At 39.7% G+C, this 16,503-nt stretch overlaps 1 protein-coding gene and 1 long non-coding RNA gene across 3 annotated transcripts in view; one reads left to right on the top strand and one right to left on the bottom strand.

The window, feature by feature from the left end:
• Window positions 1-8,122, top strand: part of ATP8B1 (ATPase phospholipid transporting 8B1) — a 113,881-nt gene extending 105,759 nt beyond the window's left edge. For both annotated transcript variants that reach the window (XM_036874206.1, XM_036874207.1), the window contains exons 23-28: window positions 1,864-2,087; window positions 3,283-3,366; window positions 4,129-4,374; window positions 4,696-4,834; window positions 6,545-6,675; window positions 7,810-8,122. In XM_036874206.1, coding sequence (XP_036730101.1) covers window positions 1,864-2,087; window positions 3,283-3,366; window positions 4,129-4,374; window positions 4,696-4,834; window positions 6,545-6,675; window positions 7,810-8,034 — 1,049 coding nt within the window. In that variant the 3' untranslated portion in view covers window positions 8,035-8,122. The remainder of the gene's footprint in view (window positions 1-1,863; window positions 2,088-3,282; window positions 3,367-4,128; window positions 4,375-4,695; window positions 4,835-6,544; window positions 6,676-7,809) is intronic.
• The window catches only part of LOC118906669, a 43,108-nt gene continuing 34,533 nt past the window's right edge, over window positions 7,929-16,503 (bottom strand). The window contains exons 2-3 of the long non-coding RNA XR_005022570.1: window positions 11,098-11,199; window positions 7,929-8,053 (exon numbers count right to left, since the gene is read on the bottom strand). This is a non-coding gene — a long non-coding RNA (uncharacterized LOC118906669). The remainder of the gene's footprint in view (window positions 8,054-11,097; window positions 11,200-16,503) is intronic.

Below are 16,503 nucleotides of genomic sequence, written 5' to 3'. Positions count from 1 at the left end.
TTAGATTTTAGGAAAATACAAACAAAAAGCAGTGTGGCCTGATAAAGTACGTCTGTTCAGTTGCCTTGAGTCACTCTGTAAACAGTGGCAGTGTTCACTTCACATACTGTCCTCGGTCTGCTCGGCAGAGGCTGGACTGGATGTCAGGGCCTGGGGCAGTGGCTCCTCTTCCTGCCTCTGACAGAATCTCAACATTTCCCTGTTATTTGTTCAGGAAAGAAGGCCATGGTTTGGTAGGAAAGAACAGTTTGGCAACCACAACTGGTCATTAAGAACTATTTATGTGTATAAAGAGGTTATTAAGTATTGATTGAGATGCAGTTAATTCTATTTGATAGAATTGCAAAGTGTTATTAAAAACTTAGGTTTTGGACAAGTCACCATGTTAATGCCAGACCTTGTATTCTGCAAGTGGGGCAGGAGTTGTGGAGCTTCTTTTAGCTGGAGACTCTGCTGAGCTGGCAGACACTTCTCAGGGTCTGAGTAATAATAGGTTGTATTCTGCAACACATGTTCTAAAAATGATCTCACTTCCATGACTTTTAAGACCTAGATAAAACTCATAATTCTCTAAGTGGAACATATGATTTAATGACTAGTGGGAGGATGGATAAAATTGGGACTTTCATTTTTATCCATTCTGGAAACCTGCCCCCCTCAAAACAACTGTGTGTCTTGAGGTCTCAGTGGGCCATGCATAAGCCTTTGAAAGTTTAACAGTATCTAAGTTTAAACACTTTTGATTGCAAGTACTGGAGAACAATTCAAGTTAGTTTAAGACAAAAAGAAACCTATTTTAAAAGTTACAAATATGTCTCATGCTGCTCAAGAAGCCAGGCCTCAGGAATATGCTAGAACCAGGACCTGAAGCTGCACCAGGAACCCAGTGTCTGCCCTTCTCTCTCATCCTTTCTCTAGACTACTTCATTTCTCTGCCCCTCAGAAAGAAGTATATCCATCCCCCAACTCAAAAATTTACATGTTAAAATTCCAAACACAAACACACCCAAATCCTAATTCCAAAATACCAAGAGACTGAGGGAAACAGATCCCTTTAGGTACTTTAAGCAGGAAGTGATTAATATAGGGGAGCAGGTGCTCATGAAAATTCTGGATGAATTGAAGAAGTAGTTTCTAGGCTGTGTCTGCAAGTCTGCGTCACTTACCAAAGGAGCTTCTAGCTTTGAGGCTCCTCTGAAGAGCTTTCCAATTGAGAAGGCCTTGCAGTTGTTTATCAACATCTGGGCAGCTGGAGAATGGATATGAATTCTGCTGCAGAAATGCCAAAAAGGGAAGGGATGCTGGGCTCCAGTTTGCTTCTGCTTCCAAGTCACAAGCAGGTCCAAACAAGTGGAACTTAATTCACAAAGAGAACCTAGCTGCAAGGGAGTCTGAGCAATGTAGGGTTTTTTATTTGCTTTCCCACCTCTCCAATTAGAACAAAAGTTCTAGAATGAAGGAGAGCCAATTCGTAGTATCTACCATAGATTATGTATCTGCCCATGGCTGACTCAGCTGTGGCCAGGGAGGCAGGGACACATGGTACACATGGATGCCTGGGGCTCACCCTTTGGGAGGGAAGGATGGCTTATGAGCTGGGCAGATAATCCAAATGGAATTCATTACCCACTTGAGATCCTTTCACAAATATTTATGGAGGCCCAACCACGTGCTCTGTTTAGCAACTTGTACTTCTGAGTTCAGAAGCTGGGGGTGGGGGGTGGTGAGCAACCGTTTTCACATTTATTGTTTCATAAATTTGAGGGTTTTTTTGTATTGCTATGGAAACATTTTTATCATCTCAATGTTTTGCCTTAAAATAAGCTTATGATTCACAGTTATCTTCTCCCCACCCCCCCATAGCTGCCCACATTGGTGTTGGAATAAGTGGACAAGAAGGCATGCAAGCCGTCATGTCAAGTGACTATTCCTTTGCACAGTTCAGATACTTGCAGAGACTGCTGTTGGTGCACGGCAGGTGGTCTTACATAAGGATGTGCAAGTTCCTACGATACTTCTTTTATAAAAACTTTGCATTTACTTTGGTTCATTTCTGGTACTCCTTCTTCAACGGGTACTCTGCACAGGTAATATACCATCATCATTATTATTAAATGAGTAGAGCTCTTCTCTTACATGAATAAAACTATGTCTGAAAAAACTTTTCTTCCCCCTCCATATTTGCAGTTTTTGGTGCTCTCTCTTAACAGCTGAGGTACAGATTAAGTTTATGAACCTTCTAAAATGTTTCTGGTGCTTTAAACATATTTTATTTTGCCTTTAAAAAGGTAGGATTTGTTCCTGGTCTGTTGGCTTTTGTTTGTGTCTTTGCCGTCACCATAGATTTTTTTTTTTCCTAAGTCACCTTGCCATTAAGAATAGTGATAACAAATTGTTCAACTTTGAAAAAACTGTTCAAATTTAAGTATAAAATTATATTGGGGCTGAAGGGATTATATAAATTAGGGGTGATCATAGATCTAACATCATGTCTCCATTGTTGGTTTTTTAATTTTAACCTTTTGCTGAAATAGGAGTGGGGGCATATCTACGATGTTCAATTGTTGATATGGCAGAAACACACCATTAGCAAAAAACCTGTCAGTGCCTGTGGTTGTCCAAACTTCTTTGATGTTATGCAACAGACAACTGGCATGAGAGGAGGCCAGGTGCAGAAATGGGAGGCCAGGATGTCTTGGGGTTTTGAGCAAGGTTGGGGCCTTCTTCCTGTTTCTGTGCAGGATGGTGTATCACTGTTGGTGCTGAGTAAGCCCATTTCCTCTATCCCCCACTGAGGACTGGGGTGTGCACAGCTTTGCTTATCCTTTTCAGAAGCATCTTTCTTATATTCAAATTCTGTTTTATAAAATGTTTAAATGGAAATGCTGGACTGGCAAGAGAAAAGTAAATCTGAATGGTACTTCCGTGCTTTTGAACCAGTTGTATGTAATCTAATTCACTAATAAAAGGGATATAAAAGACGATGAACACTGATTTGTTTTCCAGCATTCTTCAAATAGACCAGACTCCTTTTCCAAAAACTTTTTGGAGTCTATTTCCCCACTTATTTTCCGGGGAAGATTATTGCCTGTGGGAAAGCCCTTTGATTCTGTCCATTCCATCGAAACAAACTCGTGCCTGCTACTGGCGTAGCTGGGGAGGGGGGTGTGTGTGTTTACTTTCCCTGGGGACGCCCCTGCTTTGAGGGCAGACGCACTTGGGTTAACTGGGTGGGCAGTGTTTCTTCGTCGCGGACACACAGGCTCTGTCGCCCCCTCACAGACCGCGTACGAAGACTGGTTCATCACCCTGTACAACGTGCTCTACTCCAGCCTGCCCGTCCTCCTCGTGGGGCTGCTTGACCAGGTAGGAGCCCGGCGCCGACACGGTCGCTTCTGGACAGACTGAGTGACTGTTTCAAAGCAAATATTTCAGTGCATTCTTTTGGTTTTCACTTCTTTCTGAGTAAACCCTATTATATTTCTGCTGTCAGGCAACAAGAGTATGCTTGTTTTATAGTAAGAAAAGAGGATTTCTGTGCCTGGGTTGAATTCATCGACAAAAGAGTTTATTACCCTCATTTTGGACACTAAGATTTTCTTGTTAGATACCTAACAGTATGTCTCTACAATAACAACTTAACACATCTTTAAAGTAAATTATTTTAATACCTCCCCAAACTTTCAGGTTTAATTTCCGAATTAGTCTGCATTCTATCTAGTAGCAATTTTTACAGAAACTGCTTTCAAGAATGAAAAGAAGAATTTGGAATTAACTCATCAATGTGTATGTGAAAATGCTTTCCCAAAGTATTAGAAAAAATATATTCTCTCAGAAAGTAAAAACAGGCTTCCTACACTTTTTTTTTAAACATTACTGATTTGCTTTAAGTAGCAAAATAACACTACTTTACCTAGTCTCAGGATTAAATATAAAATAATGGTGCACTACAGTAACGAGGCTGCTCTCTGCACAATGAAATTATTCAGGATTTATCGTCTTGTTTAGTTTTTGCCTTCCTAAAACTTAACAAGTTGCAACTCTTTTTGAGATAGAGGTTGTGACGTATCTCTGAGTTCTTTGATCCCGATGGACAGCACTCAACTCTAATTGTGTTTTCCCCTTAAGGATGTGAGTGACAAACTGAGCCTCCGCTTCCCTGGGTTATACGTGGTGGGACAAAGAGACTTACTATTCAACTATAGGAGATTCTTCGTAAGCTTGTTGCACGGGGTTTTAACATCATTGATCCTCTTCTTCATACCTCTTGGAGCTTATCTGCAAACTGTGGGACAGGATGGAGAGGCGCCCTCAGACTACCAATCTTTCGCTGTCACAATTGCCTCTGCTCTTATAATAACAGTCAATTTCCAGGTATGTGGCTTTAGTCGACTGTCTTCAGTACCTGTTGGTACTGTATGCATTTCTGTATGTAGACCAGCGTGCACATCCACCTGGCTCCCATTCTTCCTCCAACTGAGCCTCTGCTGCTTTGCAAATATGAATGGAGGCTATTTTCATCCCTTATACCAAACATATTTCCTGTTTCTTGCCTGAGCCAAAGATAGCTTCTGATTGTTCAGTATTCAAGCCATACCATGCTTAAATTGAATTCTATTTGCAGAATCCTTAGATCCTTTATTTCGTGCTAACTCCCCTAAATGAGTGCTCTGTTTTTCTCTGGTTTCCCAACAGATTGGCTTGGATACTTCTTATTGGACTTTTGTGAATGCTTTTTCAATTTTTGGAAGCATTGCACTTTATTTTGGCATCATGTTTGACTTTCATAGTGCTGGAATACATGTTCTCTTTCCATCTGCATTTCAATTTACAGGTTGGTATTTTCTAAATTCCAAAATTAAATAAATAGAAAAATGTCGTTAATTTAGATTCTGACATAGCTTCAGGGTAAGTGAAAACATAAAGTGTAAATTACTGCTAGTGAAAATTAATGTCCTGACTAGAAATTGGGAGTGGTGGGTTGGAAGGGTGGTAACGTGATGGGAGGAAAGCAAATTAAAATAACTAAGCTGTAATTGTGCTTTTTTTCTTCCGTAAAACCTAATACTGGTAGGTTACTGGGAAACTGGGAATACATGTATTGCTGGTAGCACTATAGTTTAATCTTTCTAAAGCACTACCTAGAAATATGTAATGAATTTTTTTGTACATTTTGATCCAGTATTTCCACATGGGGAAAATACCCTAAGATGAAACACACCAAATTTTGGAAAGGTAATCTGTACAAAGACTGTATCACTACAACATTTCTAATTGTCTTTGAAAAATTGGAAATAACCCTAAGACCTAAGAATATCAAATTAGCTAAACAAACTATGAATCCCAGATGATGGAATTCTAGAACTTAAAAGTGGACTGCATCATTGGAAATACGTATACAGAGCAATAAGTAAACTTACGGAAAACAAAACAGCTTACAGCTATATAAAATATATGACAAATTGACAAATGCTAGAATGAAATGATAAATATCAAAAATATTATAAATAGCATGAATTGGAATTTATGAACATCTTATGGATAGAGTAGTTTGGATTCACAGTGGAAAAAAATTCCCCATAAACTCATTTCCCTGTAAAAGATTACGTTTTTTTTGTTTGTTTTAATGATCAGTTGTTGGGTTATAAAAGACAATTGCTGTGGTAACCCTTTTCTTATTGGGATTGAGCTCATTTTTTTTATGACTGTGTTCTTGCTTACTGACTCCGTGTTTTAAAATTTTAGTACCCAGTTACTTAGAATATTCCCATAGGGAATGTGTTTTAAACCCATACACATTTATGCTATTATTTTTATAAACTCACAGTGTAAGTATAGAAAATATTGTGAGAAATTTGGCTCTAGTTTTAAAATTGAGTAGTATATGGTCACCTGGTTGTATTACAGAATTGAATTGTTACTTCCTCTGACATAAAAACTAGTAGCCAAATTCAGTGGTAAAAGCCTAGCTCTACTCAGATGGACATGGGTTTTAATTCAGGAGTTGCCATAGCTATAGTTCTGTTACCTTGGGCAAATTTTTTTACTCTCCACAACTCAGTTTCTTCATGTGATAGAGGGCAATCCTCATCTCTCAGAAATGATTAAATGGCATGACCTAAAACACCCAGCATAAGGCTTATCCCACAAATGGCAGTGCCCATTGTTAATATGTGGCGTTTCAAACCAAAACTAGAAATTGGAAGTGCTTTTTCAAGTTCCTGAAAAAATCCAAAAGTATAAATTGCCTACTTTTCCATTTTTAATTAATGCAATGTCAACAAATGTACTTTCTTTTTTCACTATTTATTTGTTCACTTATATACATTTGCCTTGTTCCAAAAAATTTACGTGCCTAATTCTGCTTTGCTTAGTCTGGTTTTAAAATGTTCATTCCTTGAGCAGTGGTGGGATGTTTTCGGGAGCTGTAAAAGCTCAGGGAATCCATTTCCACCACAGGGAATCCATTTGTGGACTGCAGAATATTAGCTATGCCCCCCTTGGGATGAAAACCATTGCGATTCATTCTCTGTGCTTTTTCCAGGCACAGCTTCAAATGCTCTGAGACAGCCGTATATCTGGTTGACCATCATCTTGACTGTCGCTGTGTGCTTGCTGCCTGTTGTTGCCACGCGTTTCTTGTCAATGACCATTTGGCCATCAGAAAGTGATAAGGTACAGAAAAAACAGTCTTCTCCCGACTCTGAGTGCCTCTCACAGAAATCAAAGCACTTCTCCAAAACAGCTTTCCTGCAAAATTCTAAGCTCTTGGGAAGTTTGGTCTGAACATTTTTTAGGACTACTCCTCTTTTTTTTAACTCCCCCTTGCAAATAAGTCCTTTGGGATTGGTATTTTTGTTTGCTTGCTTTTTATCACAAAAATTACCAAATATCAAAAGGAAAATAGTATAATGAATCCCCATATATCTATCCTCTCAATTTAGCAATTATACTATTAATATTTTGCCCTGCATACAGGTTGGGGTTTTTCTTCATTTAAAGGAAAATGAAAAATCCTCTTGTAGCAGGATCCTTTGAGCTACAAGTAACAGGAAGATATGGCTCAAGATGGTTCAATGATGATGTATCACCTCCACTCACATAATAATTAGGTTTCAGGCTCAGCTGATGGGCAACTTGATGTTATCAAAAAAGGACTGGGGTTTTTTCCGTCTCCCCCCTCTGCTGAAACATGGCTACAGCAGTTCCCGGCATTGCATCCTGACATGTCAATATCCAGGGGAAGATTAAAGACTGATTATGCTGTTGCTTTCCCTTAGGAGCCTGGGAACTTTTTATGGAAGGGCCCAGCACACTTTCCTCAGGTCTCATTAGCCAGAATTAGATCACAGGCCCATTCCTGGACTAGTAGAGAGCAAGGGAAGTCAGTCAGTCCTACCCCTGGGGGTGGCGTCCACATGGAGGAACGTGGCTGTAAGGAGGAGGATGGTACCTGAGTAAACTCCATTTCCCTCAGAAAGGAGGAGAGAACAGCTGCTAGGTAGGCAACCTTCACTATCCTCCAGCTCTCCCTCCTACACTGACAAGGGTGTGCGGTAACAACCCGGAAGGAGGCTAACAGTCATTTCTAAACCTGTACCAGTCTGATTTATGAAATGGAAAGAGCACTAGTTTAGGAGTGGGAATCCTGGCACCCCGTTTTCTAGCTCTGAGGGCTTGGAAACGTCAAGTAACCTGCCTCCCTCCGTTTCCTCCACTTTAAAGCGAGGATGGTTACGCCCGCCCCCCAATGAGGCAGGTGTGCAGCCAGTTCTTTTTAACCTTACCCCATCTCTCTCGCTTCCGTAGATTCAGAAGCACCGAAAGCAGTTAAAAGCCGAAGACCAGTGGAAGCGGCGGCAGAATGTGTTCCGCCGGGGCGTGTCCAGGCGGCGCTCGGCCTACGCTTTCTCCCACCAGCGTGGCTACGCCGACCTCATCTCCTCCGGGCGCAGCATCCGCAAGAAGCGCTATCCCCTGGATGCCGTCATCGCCGGTGGGACAGCAGAATACAGGCGAACCATGGAGAGCTGAGGCATTTGCTTCAGGTGACCTGTAGCAAAACAATCACACAAAGTAAATGTCTTCTTTTTTTTCTTTTTTTATGAGACTCGACTTTTTGGGAAAAAAACAATTTGTCACGAGGATGTTGAAGGCAATAACCTTTTTAAAAAGCTACAATACTTGGGTTGGACTACTGCAATAGCAAAGCCAAGGAGACCTTTTGAAAAGTCATATTATTCAACTGTTGATGTTTTGTTTTGATTCAAAGTGAACGTTTTTAACCCCATCTCAATCTAGGACAAGAGAATTAGAAAATGTCTTATTTCAGTTCAAATGGTATTGTACTATAAAATTACAATTAGATTTTCCTGTCTGGGATCTTCAGCACAAATTTCCCAGAGGCTCCTTTTTTCCTGGAGTCCACCTTACTAACAAAGATCTTTTATTTACAATGGTAATGACGAAAGATTCATGAATGTTCATCCCCTAGAAGCTAAGTGGTCTGATGACTTTTTCAGAGTTGATAATGGGGCTGCTTGGTTTCATGTTCTCATATTGGTTTACTAATTCAGCTCAATCAACGAAAATTACTTCACATTTCATAAGTACAAGGTTTTGATCTGTTTCGGTTTACTACCAGGTTAAAAGAGCACATTACATACATTTACTCTTACTAATATATATTATTTCAGACACTTCCTGTAGTATCAAGTGCGTTTATTTTCTACTGTCATTTAAAAAAAAAGATACATTTAAATATTTATGGGCTTTTTAAAAAAAAGCTTTTAAAAACTGAGGGTATCAGTGATAAATTGCAGCATATTTTGCAGAGCTTTCTTTTGAAAAGCAAACTTTTGTGCCTGCCTATATGTAAAGTATTTTATAAGGGACTTGAACAGAGACCTCACTCTTTGCTACTTGTCTTGTGTCTTGAGAGAAAAGGCTGTTGGTAGCCATATTTCTAAGACTAACAAACAGTGTATCATTTTAAAACTGAAGATAACTTTAGGCAATTATGGAAACTATCCTCAAAGAGGTAAAAGTTATTTATCCAGGGGCTTTTCTCACTCTATGTTTCACACACTAGTTTCCATATTTCAGTGAAGACAGAGAAGTGTCTTCAATAATTCTGTTCTTTACCATTAGGTTGTGAATGTTCACAATATCTGTTCCTTTGAGTTCCTTATGAGGAAATCACAGCATGTATATAGTTCATTGTCTAGATATGAAAAGAATATAGCTCTTTAGTCTACAGAAGTAAATTTCCGGAAGTTTACAACTTTTATCTTGTAAATTTAAAAACTGTAAGTTTTTTTGTGTAATTCTGTCAGTTTCAGATTTCTCTCCCGTTTTGCAAATTGTGGGAAAGGTCGACAATGCAAATGTGTCAAAGACTTACATGGTTGGGTGCAATATTAACAATTTTAAAATGCAAATTGCTTTGGATAAATTATTTCTATATTCTGTAAATCTGAGATTAATGTATATTTTTGTTTAAAAAATAAATGCTTTAGTAAAATCTTTGGAAGTACAATCTTTTAAAATATTTTTTAAGTTGGGTTCTTTATTTTTTAGACTGGGGCAGATGATGGAAGAATCTAGGCCTGCCTGGTTTTTAAAGGAACATAGGTGGTAAGAAGTAAGTAACTGGCAGGGTACTAAGTGTTTGTTAGGGTCAAAGTGGCTGAGAAAAGGATCCGACTACAGAGGCAGAGAGTATGGATTTATAGTGGGCAAGACCAACTGTATCCCGGGAGGGTGCATCTTAGGATATCGGGGAACAACTTTTCCAAGTGACCTCAACTCTTTGGAGCCAGAATAAAAGCAAAGGTAAGCCCTGACCAAAAGTAGGGGCTGGGAAGTGAGCAGAAAAATGAGCAAAGGGGAATCAGGCCACTGAAGGGCAGGAGAGCAGGTAAGGACCAGGAGGGACGCCTGAGGCTGGAGGAGGGCCGAGTCTGATGAGCTAGCTGCAGGGCAGGGAGTCAGCTCCTGGACAGTAAGGCGAGCTGTGACCCCGTTAGGGAGACGTGGCCGGCGAGGAGGTTCTTTGCGGGAGGGAGGACAGAGATGGGGGACTTTTCTGGGAGGCATAATTAGTAGCAGGGGAAGAGAGAGTATCAGCCTAGCGGTGTTCTGTAAGGCAGGAAATCAGGACCCTGCTCTTTGCTATTTTAAAACGGACAGCCTGCTTCCAGAGTGGAATTCCATATCTACATCAGGGCAACCCGTTAGAAATGGGTGGGAGGAGACAGGACAGACTATTAGCCTCTGCAATAGAAATGGTATGAGAAAACCTGAGCAGACCTGGGAGATGGTCCCTTAAAAAATATTAAGGTCCATTTTTTCCTTAGGATATACTACTGTATTTAAATTGGTGGAGGAATAAATGTTTTTAACCAAAGAGCACCACCTAAAGGTTCTTACTGATGTTCAGTACCAGAAACTGTTCAGTAAAGGCATCTGATGGGGATAAAATGGTTCTTAAGAGACTCCAGTGTGATAGCAAAATGTACCCTAATGGAATCTAAGTATGTTTTAACAGTTGCTGCCTTCATGTGATGTGAATGAAGCTTAGGAAAATTTTAAGACAGCTTCTAAAAGTCTTGTCAGAATCTGCTGCTAAGTTATAGCTGTAATAAAACTTCTGGTGCATGGGACGTCCCTGGTGGCGCAATGGCTAAGAATCTGCCTGCCAATGCAGGGGACACGGGTTTGAGCCCTGGTCCGGGAAGATCCCACATGCCACGGAGCAACTAAGCCAGTGTGCCACAACTACTGAGCCTGTGCTCTAGAGCCCGCAAGCCACAACTACTGCAGCCTGCGTGCCTAGAGGCCTGTGCTCCACAACAAAGAGAAGCCACCACAATGAGAAGCCCGCACACCGCAACAAAGAGTAGCCTCCGCTCGCCACAACTAGACAGAGCCCGCACACAGCAACGAAGACCCAACGCAGCCAAAAAATAAATAAATAAATTTATATTAAAAAAAAAAAAAAGGCTCATGCTCTCAGACCCACCTGCACCAGGGCCCAGCACAGAAGGACCCAACTGAAATGCACCCAGACTTTATGTAAGAAGCTTTATTGCTTACCTTAGAGTGTTGGTCCGAGGAGCAGAGATCAGATTTAACACACATGCCTGCTGGGGTACCCTCCAAGGACAAAGGCTGGTGGACGCCATCTTTGTCTCACTCCTGCCGGCAGGGCACCATCTTTTTAGTATTTTAATCTACATTCTTTTTTTTCCCCCCAGTCGGCACCATCTTTATGCCTTCCCTATGCTGCAATCTAGAGCACCAGTTCTCCCAGAGGGGAGCTTTTACATGCATCTGGTATCCTTTTTTTATGTCTGGTACCCTGGTTTTTGTGGCTACAACTCAGGGGACACCCCTGATTGCCTGGCTCTGGCGGCCAGTGGGGCTTATGCTCATGGGTCCAGCAGGAGTGTAACCAACAGCGAAAGATTTCTTAACTGGCTGCCATCTCCAGGGCACAGCAAGAGGCAACAGTCCAGGAGTCTTACTATGAGAGGCCCACTAACTTATCTGCATAACTGTGGCCTGAGGAGCAGACTTCCAAGGAAGCACACATCTAAGTGTCTACTGTAATGCTCTCCAGCAACCTCAGAGGGTGAGCACTCTCTTTGCGCTTTCACCCCACAGCCATCAGAGCACTACTATCTCCCAGGGAGGAGCTCATACATGTGTCTGGTCCCAGATTTTACATCTGCTGCCTCGGTTTTTGTGGCTGCCGCCTAGGGGATGCCCCTTAATCACCTGCCTCTGGGGGCCAGCAGGGCTTGTGCTCCTGGGTCCCATGGCGTTATAATAAATGGGGAGACAGTTCTTGGCCTGCTACCACCCCCAGGGCACAGTGAGACGGCAGACTGAAACAAACCCCAGTCTTTCTGTGATAAAGGAATATTTGCTCGTCCTGGAGCTTTGGCCTGAGGGGCAGGCTTCTGGTTGGATGTAGGGACCTACTGAGATGCTCTCCTTGGACAAAAGCTGGAGGACACCATTTTTGTGCTCTCCATCTGCCAACCAGTATCTCCCAGACAGCAGTTTGTACAGTTGTCTGGAGCCCTAATTTTTGTGACTGATACCCAGGGGGACACTTCTAGGGTATCCAGCTTTTGCAGCCAGCAGGGCTTATGCTTGCAGTCCTTCAGTACTGTATATATTTGTATATACTGCTACCTGAGAGTCTAGCTTCCAATAAGCCTGCTAACTGAGATCCTCCTCTATGGGATACTGACAGGTCTTGCACACGCTCAACAACTGAGAGCCTCTAAAATTAAAATGGGCAGCTTGGACAATCACAAAGGTTTGAGAGACAACCAAGAGCTAGGGCAGGGTTGGATGACAAAGTTCATATCTCCTACATGAGGCCACCCCCTCAAGATTAAGGAGAGGTGGCTATTTTACCTCCGCAGAGACACCAACACAGAGAGTCAAGGAAAATGAAGAAATAGAGGAATATGTTCCAAATGAAATAAGATAAAACCTCAGAAAGACTTAATTAATGTAATACAGGTAAGTAATTTATCTCATAAAGAGTTCAAAACAAAGATCATAAAGATGCTTACCAAGCTCAGGAAGGGAATGGATGAACACAGTGAAATCTCTGACAAAGAGATAGAAGGTATAAGAAAGTATCAAATAGAAGTCACAGAGCTGGTGGTTGGGGGATGGGATGAACTGGGAGACTGGGATTGACATACAGACACTACTATAAAGAAAACAGATAACTAATGAGAACCTACTGTATAGCACAGGGAACTTTACTCAGTGCTCTGTGGTGACCTAAATGGGAAGGAAATCTAAAAAAGAGTGGATATATGTATGTGTATAACTGATTCACTTTGCTGTACAGAAGAAACTAACACAACATTGTAAATCAACTATACTCCAATTAAAAAAAAAGTCACAGAGCTGAAGAAACAATGATCAAACTGGAAAGTACACTACTGGGGTTCAACAATAAACTAGACGAAGCAGAAGAAAGGACAAGTGGGCAGTGGACTTCACCTAATCAGAGAAACAAAAAGAAAAATGAAAAAAAGTGAAGATAGTTTAAAGGACTTATGGGCCAACATCAAATGGGCCAACATTTGCATTAAAGGGGTCACAGAAATAGGAGAAAGGAGAAGACTCATTTGAAGAAATAACAGCTGAAAACGTCCCTAACCTGGGGAAGGAAACAGACACCTAGGTGCAAGAGGAACAGATAGTTCCAAATAAGAACCCAAAGAGACCCACACCAAGACATATTATAATTAAAATGTCAAAAGTTAAAGACAAGGAGAGAATCTTAAAAGCATCAAGAGGAAAACAACTTTTTATGTACAAAGAATCCCCCCTAAGACTATCAGATTTTTGAGCAGAAGTTCTGCAGGCAATAGGGAGTGGCATGATATATTCGAAGTGATTAAAGAAAAAAACTTCGAACCAAGAATACTGTATCTAGCAAAGTTGTCATTCAGAACTGAAGAGATAAAGAGTTTTCCAGACAAGCAAAAACTAAAGGAGTTCATCAACACTAGACCAGCCTTACAAGAAATGTTAAAAGGACTTCTATAAGCTGAAAGGAAACGGTGCTAATCAGTAACAGGAAAACATGAAAGTCTCACTGGTAAAGGTAAATATATAGTAAAATTCAGAATAATCTAATGTTATAAAGGTGGTACATTAATCACTTATAAAGCTAGTATGAAAGTTAAAGGACAAAAGTAGTAAAAAATATAACTATAATAATTTGCTAAGGGATACACAAAATAAAAAGATGTAAATTGTGACGTCAAAAACATAAAACAAGGGGAAGCAGAAAATAAAAATATAGAGCTGTAGGATGCATTCGAACTTTTAAGTTGTTAGCAACTTAAACTGCTATAAATATAAGTTGTTATATGTAAGCCACACAAAAAAAACCATAGTAGATACACAAAAGATAGAGATAAAGGAATCTAAGCATACCACTACAGGAAAGCATCAAATCAGAAAGGAAGCAAGAGAAGAAAGGAACAGAAGAACAATAAAACAGCCAAGAAACAAGTAACAAGATGGCAATAAGTATATACCTATCAATAATTACTTTAAATGTAAAAGAACTAAATTCTCCAATCAAAAGACATAGAGTGGCTGAATGGATTAAAAAAAAAAAAAAATGGACCCATCTATGCTGCCTACAAGAGACTCACTTCAGATGTAAAGGCACACAGACTGAAAGTGAAAGGATAGGAAAAATATATTCCATGCAAATGAAAACCAAAATAAGCTGGGGTGGCTATACTTATATCAGATAATATAGAGTTTAAAACAGTCTGTAATAAGAGATAAAGAAGATCATTACATAGGTACAATGGGGTCAATCTAACAAGAGAATATAACATCTGTAAATATATATGAACGCAACATAAGAGCACCTAAATGTATAAAGCAAATATCAACAGACCTGATGAGACAAATAAAAAGCAATACAATAACAGTAGGTGACTTTAATACCGCAGTTTCATGAATGGATAGATCATCCAGACAGAAAATCAATAAGGAAACACTGGTTTTAAACATGTTAAAGCAAATGGACATAACAGATATATAAAGAACATTCCATCCAAAAGTAACAGAATACACATTCTTCTCAAGTGCACATGAAACATTCTCCAGGGTAGATCATTTGTAAGGACACAAAACAAGTCTTAATAAATTTAAGACCGAAGTCATACCAAGCATCTTTTCTGACCACAACGGTATAAAACTAGAAATCAATCACAAGAAGAAAACTGGAAAAATCACAAATATATGAATATTAAATAACATACTACTGAACAACCAATGAGTCAAAGAAGTAATCAAAAGAGAAATTTTAAAATACCTTGAAGCAAATGAAAATGGAATACAACACACCAAAACCCGTAAGATGTGCCAAAAGCAGTTTGAAGAGGGAAATTCATAGCAATAAATGCCTACTTCAAGAAACAAGAAAAAATCCCAAGGATTTTACACAACCTCAAGGAACTAGAAAAAGAAGAATAAAGCCCAAAGTTAGTAGAAGGAAAAAAATAACAAGGAACAGAATGGAAATAACTGCTATAAAGACAAAAAAAAAAGATTTTAGGAAAGATCAATGAAACTAAGAACTGGTTTTTCAAAAAGATAACAAAATTGACAAACTGTTAGTGAAACTCACCAGAGGGAGAGAGTGCTCAAATAAATAAAATCAGAAATGAAAGAGGAGAAATTACAACTAATACCATAGAAATACAAAGGATCCTAAGAGATTACTATGAACAATTATACATCAACAAATTGGACAACCCAGAAGAAATGGAAAATGTCCTAGAAACATATAACCTAACAGGATGAATCATGAAGAAAGAGAAAATCTGAACAGACCAAATACTAGTAAGGAGATTGAATCAGTAATTAAAAACCTCCCAAGAAAAAAGGTCTAGGGCCAGATGGCTTCATGGGTGAATTCTACCAAACATTAAAAGAATTAACATCAATCCTTCTCAAACTCTTCCAAAAAACAGAAGAGGAAGGAACACTTCCAAACTCATTTTATGAGGCCAGTATTACCCTGATACCAAACCAGAAAAGGATGCCACAAGAAAAGGAAATTACAGGCCAATATCCCTGATGAACATATATGGAAAAAACCTCAATAAAATATAGGCAAACAGAATTCAACAATACATGTAAAGGATCATGCACCATGATCAAGTGGGATTTATTCTAGGGATGCAAGGATGGTTCAACATCCACAAATCAATCACTGTGATACAATACAGTAACAAAATGAAGGATGAAAATCATATGATCATCTCAATAGATGCAGAAAAAGCACCTGACAAAATTCAACATCCATTTATGATAAAAACTGGGTATAGTGGGTTTAGAGGTATTATGTTGAGGTATACACACCTCAACATAATAAGGGCCATATATGATAAGCCCACAACTAACATACTCAATGGTGAAAAGCTGAAAGCTTTTTTCTTCTAATATCAGGAACAAGCTAAGGATGCTACTCTTACCACTTTTATTAAACATAGATTTGGAAGTCCTAGCCAGAGTAATCAGGTAAGAAAAAGAAAAGGCATCCAAATCAGAAAGAAAGAAGTGAAACTCAGTATTTGCCAATGACATGATATTATATATAGAAAACTCTAGACTCCGCCAAAAAACTGTTAAAACTAATAAAACAGTACAGTTGCAGCATACAATATCAATACAGTTGACACTTGAACAACAGAGGTTTGAACTGCATGGATCCACTTACACGTTACTTTTTTTCAATAAATACAAACTACAGTACCACACAATCTTGGTGGTTGAATCTGTGGATGCAGAGGGCCAGCTATAAAGTTATATGCAGATTTTTGACTGTGTGTGTGGGGGGGGGAGGGGGGTCAGTGCCCCAAACCCCACGATGTTCAAGGGTCAATTATATATAAAAACCTATTGGATTTCTATACACTAATAACACAATAGCAA

Source organism: Balaenoptera musculus, chromosome 14 (genome assembly GCF_009873245.2).
Source record: "Balaenoptera musculus isolate JJ_BM4_2016_0621 chromosome 14, mBalMus1.pri.v3, whole genome shotgun sequence".
NCBI lineage: Eukaryota > Metazoa > Chordata > Mammalia > Artiodactyla > Balaenopteridae > Balaenoptera > Balaenoptera musculus.
This window is presented reverse-complemented; position numbering and strand designations above follow the sequence as displayed.